We start from the raw sequence: 13,417 nt of genomic DNA, 5'->3' as shown, positions 1-13,417 counted from the left end.
TAACCATGACATACTTGAAACTATCATATAATCAGAACTCTGTGACTTTGTCGAGTAGTGTAAAATACTACAAGAGAAGTAACTTTAACAAAGTTCGCTAACTCTGTAAAAACAGAAATCAGGAAAGAAATTAAAACGACCAGAAACATTTCCTGATATCTACCTCTGTAATGAACAAATGTGTGAAATTACCCTTTGGTTAATTATGACAGAACAAAATATTTTTAAGTACCAGCTATGACTCTCGTGAAACTAGAGCATCTGGTGTTCACTCGTAAAAGATATTTCAATCTTACACTGAAACAAACAAATATTCTCTATATGAATTAAAGTTGCACATTTCATTACCTCTCATGAACAGGCTGAAATCAAACCTTGAACTTTAGAGGGATCACCAAACTAAACCTCGTGATACTGACTTAATGATTTGATACAGCCATTTCTGGGCTGCACAATCCAAAGGATGGATACCGTCGATAAAGAGATCACTGGTTAGGAATGACTTTTGTGTTTTACCCTTTTTCCTAAATTTCATGGTGTCACAAATAAATTCCGGAGAAACATAATTAAGCTGTTGATTGATCTGTCGGATGTGGTCATTTGCTTTTTCAATTTGATCGTTGATAAAGGAGTCCTCAAAGCATCCCCAGTCTGGATCATTCTTACTTCTATTCCAGATGGATGGAAATACTGGGGGTGCTTCGAGGAAACCAATATCAAACCCATTTTGATTGTGCAGCCCGATAAGTTGATCTAAACTTGGTTGAAGGGTGGCTAAATATGCCTCACCCGAGTCATAGGCCGGTCTTAAAAAACGTTGTGGACGTAACAAATTTGTTACGTCACATGTAGTATGCCAAAATAAAACAATTGATCTGGCATCGTGTTTCAGCAAAGGACAGCCGTGAGCAATTTTCTCTTCAAGAAATTTTACACCTTCAACTGTTGTCCTCTCACCCCGGTACCAGAACTTTAGTTTTGAGGTGTCGGCGTAATTGCTGACAGTATTAACCTCATTTTGAAGATATCTACCTTTACTGTCAGATAATAGAATGATGTTGTTATACTCAGGTTCAAGTTTGGCCTCACCTTTTAAGTTATCTAAAAAAATTTGAACACGCCTTATTTGAGAAGTTTCACCAGGATTAGAAGCCTCGGCCATATCTGGAATATTACAAAAATCGTGCGAAACGAAAAAAAAAAGTACTTTGAAATGGGATAAAGGTTGATTTTCTCAACGTATTCCAGAAAACTGAAAACAAAATATCCAAAGACTATATACAAAAATATGAATGTGATTCACATTTGGTCAGGGTGGCTGCTAAAGCAAGAAAAAATTAATGAGTTTTTTTTTAAACTTAAGATTTCAAGCATTTTCACAATGAATAAAGTAAGAAAAATAATAACAACAAAATCAATGGAGTACTTATAATACATGTATAACCCTTTAAAATAGTGCAGTAAGTACGAATATGAGGTTCTGGGGGTATAACACGTTAAAAAGGTAAACACCGTTAATAAGTCGTACAAAAAAGACACCATAGTTATATAATATAAAAGACGCCATATAATAGGTAACTTACAATATTTCTATAGTTCGGTAATGTTTGTTTAAAAAAGGTAAATATTTAAGAAAAACAACAAATGATTAATAAATCAATCTCATTGACTTGTCAGATATAGTTCTGCGGTACGGCCAGTCCACACGCGCAAGAACTAACTGACGTAACCCTTAATGTCATTGACAGATTCTGCTACTATTTTGCTTGGTTGCATCATATGTCTGTAAAACCCTAAACCTATGTTGCATTAGAAATTATGTCTGTAAAAAGATGATACGTCAATTTTTACACAAACACTTGGGGCCAGCATCCCCCACCTCTCCCAATCCGCCCATGCTTACCTTCCGTAAATATATTTTCGCCGTTTAAAATAAAAGGTGAAAATATACTGGCTGAATGTTGACAGGGGCGGATTGGGAGGGGGAAAGGGTGCTGACCCCCAAGTGTATGTGTAAAAGGTTTTAATCTATTCACAAAATTGACAAATTGAACATTTTCATCTTCATATTGATTCCATTGTTCTGGAGTAGTAAATCCTACACACGTTCCATGACCCCATTCGTTGCAAGAGTCGCATTGAATCCAGTCTGGGCTGTCGTCATACTTTCCAGAACATATTGGACACCCTTTTTCGTCTTCATCGTCTTCATTCTTTGTTGTTTTCTTCTTCTTACCCTTTCTTTTTCTTGTTGCAACTGACGACCTTTTACCTTTGCCCTTTCCTTTTCCTATTTTTACATTTGTGCAAGTAGTTACTGGATCAATTTCACTTGATGTTGCTGGTCGGTCCGTAATTTCTGTCGTTGTCTGATCTTGTAATTCTTGAAGTTCTTCAGTGTCTTGTGCAGAATTGAAAACAGCAGGCGTTAACATTGTATCACAGTTTTGGATAATGGTAATTAGATGGTCGTTCATGTACTTTTTGTTATGTTTTGACAATGTTGGAATTTCATAAGCTGCGCATAAAGTTTAAAATTGTTTTTTGGTATAAAATTTATGGTTGAAAAATTCAGGATCACTCAAAACACCAGCTTTTAGTTTTAAATGGGAAACAACTTTTCCTTCTGATTTATCATTTCTAATTTCATCTACTGACAATTTTTTCACGTTCTTATTATCTTTTTTCTCCATAATTTTTTTCTATGAGCTTTCGATTTTTCGGTTTTCATACTGAGTAAAAAATCTTTTCTAAAACGTGAGGCTGATACATTTAAAAACTTTGAAAGAACTTCCGAAAACAGTTCAAGTACATATTTATCTGTGTTGAAAATGAATAGACTTTGCCATTTATCTAACAATTCGCTGTCACTTAATATTTGACTTTTTATGAATTCGATAGTTCTTTCACCATATGTGTAAAGATTACCAAATGTTTTTAAATGTCTCAGTTTTGAATCTAAACTCTGAAAAAATAAATAGGCAGGATCAGTTATGTTTTTTAATCATTCCCTTAAATTCTGTTTTCTTGCTGTGGTTTTAATTGTGTTTCTTGATATGAAGAAGAAGTAGAGAGATCGCTATAAGAAGAAACAATTTGAGATAAAAGATCTACTTTTTCGCGGCTGTTTTCAAGAATGGACTCTTTGTTAGGATTAAATAAAGAATTCTGGACCTTTTTTTTGATGTTTGAATTTTATTTTTGCAATGCAATAACCACCAACGTAACGTATGTTACCCTTACCTTCCTCAAATTTTTCTGTTGGGACGGTTCTTTCTGTAACTTTGGAAGTAGAAACATCTTCTGACTTTTTTTTGATAATGATGCTTTGAATTTTAAAAGCTGTTGCTGTGAACAGACTGAAGCCTAGGTCAGATTTGTAATTTTCAATTTCTGACATGACATTTTTGCAGGCATCAAAATACGCGTCACTCATTAAATAAGAGTTGACTTTTGCGCAAAAATGTGTAACATGTTTCTGTTGGGACAGATCACCATCTAGAAATGTGTCGCAACTTATTTTATACAAATGTAAAAATATACTTGAAAGCCAAACGGAAAATGGGTAAATGTTTTTCTTAACATATTCCATTACGTAAACCATAGATTCTTCAAGTGGAGTTTCCATGTATTCTTCTTTTATTTCGTTCAGGATTTGTTCAGGATTAATGTAATCAGGGATAGGAGAAGCAGTATGTTCTTTACCCACGTTATGGTCTACAGCCGGACTATCACCTTTAGTAGTATCATCATCATCATCATCATCATCATCAAAATCTTCATTGCCATAGTCAAAAGAGAGGTTAGAGAGGGTTTCATCATCATCGTCATCATCAGCATCGTTTTCATTTGTGTTTTGTTCAATATCAAAAATTGTATCTGTATATAAATTGTCCCAGTCGGTAGGGATGAAAAGATTACTTATTGTTTCAGCCGAAATGAACTCATTTTTGCAACAACTGCAATCTGGTAAAAAAATCTTTCGAGCTACATTTATAAAAAAGATTTACTTGACGTGGATGTTCTTTAACTAAATGCGGTCTAAAATTTTAAACCTGTAGCTGCTTTGCATTAATTGCACGACCAAGTGCTACTCCAAGTTGGCCAGGTATATTTGCATCCTCGCAGTCCACAACAACAGATTCAAGTGACATGCCCTGTGATTTATGTATAGTTATACCAAATGAAAGAATTAAAGGGAACTGTAACCTTTTAGCTAATGTTTTTCTTGACACATGATCAATTTTAGTAAATTCATAATGATTCAAAGTGATGGTAAGATTTGGTTTTTGAAAATGAACAATAATTCTGTCATCAAAAAGCTGTTGAACTTTACCTGTGGAACCATTTACAAGAGTGTCGCTTAAATTTACAACAAGCATCCAACTTTCAAACCCAGCCTTTTAGGTGCTTGGAACCGGTGAAGGTAAAAAATATCCCCCTCATCCTTTGACTCATATACTTTTAAATTTCCTGGAAAAACTTTCAGTTTGTCATGGTTAAATAAATTTGTCTTATAATGTCGGGAAAAAAGGTACATTGTGTTTTCATTGATTGGTATATCTCTTCCAAGGCTTTTGATGTAGTTGATGTTTTTTTTCATCAACAATTCCATTTTCAAGGGAGTTCACACATGAAATTAAATCGTTGTCACTTTGTCGAAATATAGTTTCCAGGTTAATGTGATGCGGTAAAGCACTACTGAAATGATCAGATTCAAAGCAGTATTTTCCAGCTTCTCCATACAGTTCATCTGGGACTGGGGGAAGCTGGAAAAAATCACCTGAAAATATTACTTGTATACCCCCAAAATACCTCTTATTTCGTCTTACTGACCTACACAACAAATCTACAGTTTCAAACATTTTTTTACTTATCATGGAGCATTCATCGACAATCAGGATATCACAGGAGGTAATGCGCTGCCTTGCCTGTGCATATCTCTCATCACTACAGACAAGCTTAACGAGCTCTTTTGTCTGAATGCCACCATCCCCTAATCCACACCATCTATGCAGTGTCATTGCAGTACGATAGTGAGTTGCAGCAATACCTGTACTGCACGTAACTGAAACAATTTTACCACGCTTTCTCATATCATCCGCAAACTTTGAAAGAACAAATGATTTGCCAGTGCCACCCTGACCAGTTAAAACAACATTATGGCCATTGGATGCGGCCGCATCAAAAAACAACCTTGACATGCACTAAACATTATCAATTCAAAAATATAACTTAACACTTACTGTATAAAAATTACTCTGACAGGAGTGCTTCGACAACAGCAGCGACTGTAGCGAAAATGAAAACGCGGGAAATGACCGTCCGGTGCAGCATTTTATTTCGTTAGCATATTACACCAATTGTTTCCCGGCTAAATGAGCAGCGCAACGCAGGGCCCAGAACCATTCTCCAATTGCCTGGCCAAGTCGAGATAAAATAAATAATTGCTGATTATATCCTCGTATTGAAGATTTTTAATATTGACTCTTATTCCGTTCGAAAGGGAATTTAATTGCCTATTGATTGACCAAAGAAACTTACGGTAAGTGTTTATTAGATAGTTAAAATCGATGTGGAATTGTTTTGTTTACATTGCGAAGTAAGTTGTCTTTAGTATTTCTGAGCATTGATAGTATATGGGAGATTTTTTAAACATATTGAAATGGTAACAAAAGTTGTTGTATGATCGAGACATGTGCCCAGTTTGATTTAAAAGGCGAAAATATATTGGCTAAAGGTTGGCAGGGGCGGATTGGGATGGGGGACAGCTTCTGACACCCAAGTGTCTGTGGGTATATCAAGAAAGATATACGGCACCCTGATATCGGGTCGAAAATACTGCAAGTGACAGGATAAATATTACGTCTGCCCCAAGGTTATTTTTTAATGAAGTGAGTGAGTCCCATAGAAATCGACCTTAATTTTTCAATACTGGAGTTCAAATTCTGTCTCATTAAATCCTTTTACTTGAAGCACACTAGAAAAAATGGTATTGACATTTTTCTTTTATGTTTTATAATTACTAATCAATAGTTTGACGTTTCTTTCATCAAAATTAATGGTATATTGAATTCTGCAAACGTTCTGGACAGAGGCCATGACTTTTGAAATTTGTTTCTTTTTTAGCTTGAGGAAATATCATATAATTAAACAAAATTTATACATAAAAAACAGCACGGTAAAAGTTGTTTAAAATTGCAACACCGTGCGAAACAAGACCAACATTATGAATATATCAAGCGGATATGCCATTTTTTTAAACATTACCATTAGGATGTAATACCTTAAATATTTGGTTAAAGCATGTAGAAAAATAGTTTTTTAATATATCATATCCAAAGAGGTCTCAGATGGTTGAATGATTTAGAAAAATAGGTCTCTTTCTTTAAAACAAATTCCATCACACATTTTTGTAAACTTTTTAACCATTTGAGCCGCGCCATGACAAAATCAACATAGTGGGTTTGCGACCAGCATGGATCCAGACCGGTCAGGATCCATGCTGTTCGCTTTCAAAGTCTATTGGAATTAGAGATACTGTTAGTGAACAGCATGGATCCTGACCAGACTGCGCGGATGCACAGGCTGGTCTGGATCCATGCTGGCCGCAAAGCCACTATGTTGGTTTTCTCATGGCACGGCTCATTTAAAGGTATACTAGACCCTAATTTCGTATTTGAAAACGTGACAAATACTACCACATAAAATTAACACGTTTATATGTATTATTAGGTGACAGAATAGTACATGCTCTATACATGTATAACTGAACTCATGATAATGTGTACTACCACAAAAAACTTGAAGTGTTTTAAACGATCAACTGTGAAGTACTGCGTAACATTAAATTATGAATAAAGTACGAAAGACCGGTGGTGACATTTCAGTTTCAAGAATTCATGATTTTTGATTATGAATTCGTGAATTTCACGCAAAATTCATGTCAGAAATTCAATATTTCAATATTTCAATTATTCAATAATTCAATATTTCAGTAATTCACAATTTCAAAAAATTCTCGATTTCAATTATTCAAGATTTCAATAATGCAGAATTTCACAAATTCAAGATTTCAATTATTCAATATTTCACAACTTCATAAATTCACCATTTCCATATTTCATGTCAAAAATTCAAGAATTCATTTATCACGATTTCACGAATACCACTTCAAGAATTCTCGATTTCATTTAAATACTTCATGATTTCTACTTCACGAATTCATACTCAGAAATCGTGAATTCTTGAAATGGAAATGTCACCACCGGTCTTTCGTGATAAAGCTCTACATACACATTTGATTTAGATATCTAGTAAGGTGAGGATTTTCTACACTTTAAAGGTACTGAACTCCAGAATTTGGCTAAAATGATCTTTCTTAAGAATTGAAGTTTGGTCATATTATGAACATTAGAATATCTGTTTCTGTATCTAAACTATCTTAAAATGCCACATCAAGAAACAAAGATGCCCGCGTCGGGAATCAAACGCGGGCCACCTCGGCAATAAAAGTTTTCACTGTCTTAGCCTATTCCGTCACGGAAGACTATGGGTTAAGTTAAGGCAGGTTACCTCAAGTAAAGCTTTACAGGTGCTTTTCGATTTTCAGTGTAACATTAGTAAAAACAACTTATTCTCATGTGTTTCCATGATATGTAGCCTGTCAGTAATTAATTTTTTATGGTGTTATTGTTGTTGTCGAACAATCTGGATGCCAGTGCCTTTGAAGCAAATATCAAAATACAAAAGATGATAGCCATTAAATATTTGTAAAGTCTGAATGAGTGTTTTAAAGGCCATAAAGTTGGTAGATCCCTGTAGCAATTAACGTGTAAACAATATTTCTAGAACAATAGATTGAATCATGAATAATTGAAATATATAGCTATTGAAATGATAGAAATTGAAAGGTAGAAATTATATCGAACTTCCTCTAATCGATGTAACATTTTGATTTATGTAAACAACATCAGAAACAAACCTATTCAAATATTGCTTAAACCAACTAAACATTGTCCTAAATCACTTATGGCCAGTTTTTCAACTATTTAGTAATGACTTAAGCTCCAACTTAAGCCGTGTCGGATATATTTACAACGCTTAAGTCAGCACGTGAATAACGGGGCTAGACAAAAGTTAAACCTTCGATTGGATTTTTCTACTTTGAGCGGTGTCAGCAACGGCTTATCTTTTTTATTGTTATTTAAAACCTGTGGCATAGGTGGTTTAAGAAAAGATGGCGGCGGAATATCTACACATGAATTTAAATTTCCAAAATGATACAGAACATGTGAATATCTTTTAATGTAAATAATATAAAACCGAATTTTAAAATACAAAACAGTGTATTAACAGGAGCTGTCAGCTCGGTCGACTTTTCTCAGTGCTTGACTGAATAAAAGCTTGCAAGTAACAGTTTATAAAACATTACCAAAAAATTCTTGTTATAAAGGGGCAAAACTCTGTCAAATAAGAGTTATTGGGATTGTCCTCCTGATGTAGACTTTGATAGTACATAACTATGTTAAGTTTCAAGTCATAGTTTTGATAGTAACACAGATATTTGACTTAATAAAAAACTATAACTAAAAATTCTAAGTTAAACTGGGGCATAACTAGGTCAAAATTCAAATCAGAGTTATGGGGATTGTTTCTCCTGTTGTAGACTTTGATAGTACATAATTACTTTAAGTTCAAAGCCAACAGCTTTAGTAGTATTAGAGATGTTTTACTTTATCAAAAACTTTAACCAACGGCGACGCAGACGCCGGCGCTGGGGCGAGTGCAATAGCTTTATTTTTCTGCGAAAAGTCGAGCTAAAAATGTAACAGATTCAACATTTCACTTTTTTTTAGAATCACTGTGTTTTTACACGTTTCAACATATACGCGCAGGCATAAATATATAAGTACATGTGAATACTTATAATTATATGTAACGCATAAATATGTAGGTGAACACATATATGAATACACGTCTACTTTCAATGACGTGTGGATTTTGAAATTCATGCATTTACAACTGCAGTTTTATTTGATAATTGTATACTACCTATAAATTTAAATTTACGAATGCATTCCTAATTACAAGTGCATATTGCACGTTTTTTGTACATGAAAGTCGTAACATTTAGGATAATGAAAACAATAAGACAATGAACAAACATAGGAATGCTTGCAGTCTTACCTTGAATTAAATTCTTTTGTTTTTCATTCAGTAGACGGGCGCTAGCGCTTTTATTTTCCAACGTGACTTTGTATTTCACTTTTATGATTTCTATGAGAACTTGTTTTTCGAAAGCAGTAGCAAATCAAATCAAATTCTTTTTATTGTCGGAGAGTTTTCAACAAATTAACAAAAGCTATGTATAGCTTTTTACCGACATGCCTTGCACTTTGACATTGCCAGGCTAAATCACCAAAGTAACACGTTTTATATAAGTAAAAATACAGCGAAACGGTCTGATTACTGTGTGACCGCGGCTTAGCTAATACATCACAAATATAACCGCCGAGAATTATTAAAAATCCGTTAGAAAACAAGGATAAGCGATGGCTTAACTAATACTGGTTTAAGCGTTTCTTAATGCTAGAGTTGAAAAACTGGCCATTAGTTTCAAAAGGTTTGACAACTTCACTGAAACAAGTGACGTTATTCATTTGAGTAAATTAACAATTATCTGTTAACGTTCCCAAATGTAAATGTGATGGTTATTGATTTGACATCAGACATGAGAAGAAATTTGGAAAAATAGTTTGCTTTTTTACGTTTTATCGACAACACACACACACACACACACACACACACACACACACACACATTTTTATGCCCACCCGAGAAGTACAATACGGAAAGCTCAAATCTACGAATCGCAGGGCCGTGAGTTCGATCCCCGGACGAGGCGTATGTTCTCCATGAAGATTTAATGAAATATATCGTGTCTGAACCTGCTCGTCTTCCGCCTCTAATTCTTATAGAGAAGGTGGCATTTGCTTGCGGATAACAGGTAACATATTTTTAGTAATGGTTTAGAATCCAGGGGCAGTGTATAGGTAAAACGTGAAATGCTGTTGAAAAACGGCGTTAAACCCAAAATAAACAAAATCTGTTTTTTATTTTTTATGTAAATGGTACGAAAGTAGAGTGGGGACATCCGAGTTGATACGTTTTAACTCGCTCCTACGACATAATGTCCATTTTGCCAGTGTTTCACATAAAAAGCGCATCCATACTGAAATAATATCGAAGTTTCCTAACAGTCGAAACGCCTATGAAACTTGAAGATGATCTGTCACGTGAAATGGGGCTTAACTAGGGACGGAATTAGTAAGACATAATGCAAAAGTGCTAGACTGGTCTAGGCAGCCGCCTCGTCAAATGCACAATTTCACAACCAAAAGCCTATCACAAAGTTAAGTCGGCTACGCTTCCCTGAAGGCTAAATTAAACCACAAGCTTTGTTATTGCAAAGAATGGTTTTGAAAGTGACGATATAGCAAGCAATGATGCTGTTATTCAGTCCAAATACAAAGCGCCATTAGAAAGTTTAGAAATGCAGTTGCATTCGTTAGCCGATAGTTTTGGAGAAACGTAGACATATTCTGTGACTTAGGTAGCAGGATACACTTCGAATATTTGTAATAATTAGAACTGCTGCAGCTTTGTATGAATCGATGAGTCACCTTAGCGCGGGAAATTCAAATCACGGAAGGGTTCCGTGCTTGTTGATTGATACTCAGGAACATTTTTGCTATTTTGTGAAAAAAGAGATGGATGGCCACCCATTCCGTTTATATCCTGTAGTTCAGTAGGGACTATTAAATCGAGAAATGCAATAAAATTGGACATTGTTCCAGCGGCGGGATCATTGCAGGCTGTTCAAAAAGTGCAAAATTGATGCTTTTGGCATGCTTTTTTAAAGGATGGTGTAAAACTTTCGTTTTGATAACTTTCTGTATTCATGTATGAGAGTCCTGATCTTGCCACTAATTAAAAGCACAAAACATGCACGCAATTTATAAAATGGCCACCCTGATTCTGCTCATTAGGGAAGTGCAATATTGCGAGTCGCTACATGTAAGCCTGGCCGTGCCCAAAATTTTTGAATCTAAGTGTACCCTGCTACCTTAAGGGAAATCTGCCAAAATTAAATTTCGAAAGAACTCTTAAATGTGTGCGGTTTCACACTGGTATAGCCTAATACATGCTAATTCAATAATGCATTTTTATCAGTTTATACCTTTTCGAGTGTTGTTTCGTGGTATAGTCTGATACAATCGTGCATTATTCATTGTAGAGATTATATGCAATTAAAGATATTGACTTTCTTAATTCTGATTAGAATATCTATGATTAAAGGTTCATGTTCATTGCATTTTCTTTTCTTCAGTCATGCTGGTTAAACTATTACAATTTGTGATGAAGCTAAAGCTTCGTTAACATTTCAGTGTTTATATACATTGTAAATGTTCTGTGTTTGTTTTTGTTTTTTTTGTTTTTGTTTTTTTTTTGTAAGTTAAATAGTGTCATGTTTCACTGTTAACTTTTTTGTGAATATTGTTTGTAAGTTATATATAATCTTGTCTCATTATTCATACTCATTGAGAATATTGTTTAATATATATATATTATCATGTTTCATTTATTGTCGGTGATTTGTATAAATATATTATGTACCTTGTTCATCTCTTCATGTTATGGAGGATAAAAAGAAATGTATATACCCTGCTACCTTAGTTATCTTCCCTGGCGGTTGAAATGAAAACGTCGCGAGTTGGGCTAAGAGAAACTGTGTGAAAACATTTCTTCGATATTGACACTGAAAAACTGTTGTCTTTCAGTTAGCCTTAAAAATGCAATGACGATCAATATGAATTATTAATAATCACTAATGTAACTACAATCGTCACATTTCAAAGCGGCTTCGCAGTGAAAATATTACACTGAAGTTGGAAAATGCAACGCTCACGCGTAAGTTTTTTCTTATTTTTTCTTTGAATATTTGCATACTTAACACTGTTTTAAACTATAGAATACGTACCTAAAATTAAGTTTCAATTGATACAATTGGATTTACCTAGTATACTATAAAATTCCATTTTTGTTTCTTAAAATGGGTGAAAATATTGATATTGTAAATAATTATTAAAAGTCTAAACGGTGATAACAGGCAAAAGTCTATCAAATATTTTATATTTTTCATCAAAAATACTTATAAATTTCAGTCAATTTGAAAATTAAAAAAAAATTCTTTTGTTTATTAATTCTCCTAAAACAGGATATCTGTAAAAATGTGAAAATTTTGAGATTTTTTGAAAAGTTTATGAAGTAGATTTTAACACAAGGATTTTGCGTATAAAATGACCGAAATTAGTTATCGTCAAAATTCAAACGGTGCCTACTACTACTACTACTACTACTACCTACCTACTACTACTAATGGAGGCCATTCATTACGTTGAAGGAAAGCTACCTTAGGTATTGAAAATAAGCTCATATGTATTATTCCGAGAACTCTTATACATCTCTCTTGATGGGGCTGGGACAAACCGGACCAGACAATCCAGACCATATTCGCGGGACAACCGGACCACGTTTCAGAACGACCTAGACCAAGTTTCTTAAAGTTATATGCCATTATTAAAATTTTTTTTACAAATATTTGTTTCTTTATGTTTCATAATAACTTTATAGTACAGCTGAAGTTGAACAATGTTCATTTAAGTAAACCTTAGTTATAGATAAATGTTATAGACGAACCTGACCATATTATGGACGACCCGGGCCAAGTTTTAGGAAAGTCCTTCTAGATTTCATTATCTATTTTATACTAGTATTCTGAAATACTAATGTTCCAAAGAAACATAATGAGGTAATTAGGACTTGCAATTTACTAAGGAGATGGGCACATGCACGCGCAAACGCACACGCACACGCACACAGATACACACGTCTGTATTCTGTATTTTTTTAAGAATCTGTTGTTGTTATCTTGTTTTGTTTATGGTTGTTTTATCTTTTTATGTGACTGAAATAAATAAATGAAATATGTTTTTTTTAATTTAGCCAAAGGCATAGTGTATGCTGATTTTGCTAATAAAGTTTTTATTGTATTTTGCTTGTTTGTTTGTTTGTTTGCCTAACAGCGGTAATTAATGGTATTTAATTATTAATTTCTGATTTGATTACAGTTTAGTTTAATTGTGGTATAATGACTTTAAGAATTCATTTTACCAAATATTTTTATGCATTCTTTTCAGATAGCTTTTCGGTCAAGAATAAGTCATATACTTGGAGAAAATATTTCGCATTCCTTTTCACACTCAACTTTCCGGTCTAGAAATTAGTCATGTGCAATAAATGACAGGTTACATTACATCGCCGAGTTAATGCATTGTCCAGCAATGCATGTTTC

At 34.1% G+C, this 13,417-nt stretch overlaps 1 protein-coding gene across 2 annotated transcripts in view; it reads left to right on the top strand.

Moving 5' to 3' along the window:
• Positions 1–5,384: 5,384 nt before the first annotated feature.
• The window catches only part of LOC123559215 (uncharacterized), a 38,343-nt gene continuing 30,310 nt past the window's right edge, over positions 5,385–13,417 (top strand). Inside the window, exon 1 of one of the 2 annotated variants that reach the window (XM_053544260.1) lies at positions 5,385–5,545. Coding sequence is in view for 1 of the 2 variants with exons in the window: in XM_045351025.2 (XP_045206960.2) it covers positions 11,959–11,973 (15 nt within the window). In the remaining variant the exon portion in view is untranslated. Of the gene's footprint in view, positions 5,546–11,842; positions 11,974–13,417 lie in introns of those variants that run through there. The other variant, XM_045351025.2, reaches the window with a different exon arrangement.

This window comes from Mercenaria mercenaria, chromosome 5, assembly GCF_021730395.1.
Source record: "Mercenaria mercenaria strain notata chromosome 5, MADL_Memer_1, whole genome shotgun sequence".
NCBI classification, from domain to species: Eukaryota; Metazoa; Mollusca; class Bivalvia; order Venerida; family Veneridae; genus Mercenaria; species Mercenaria mercenaria.
This window is presented reverse-complemented; position numbering and strand designations above follow the sequence as displayed.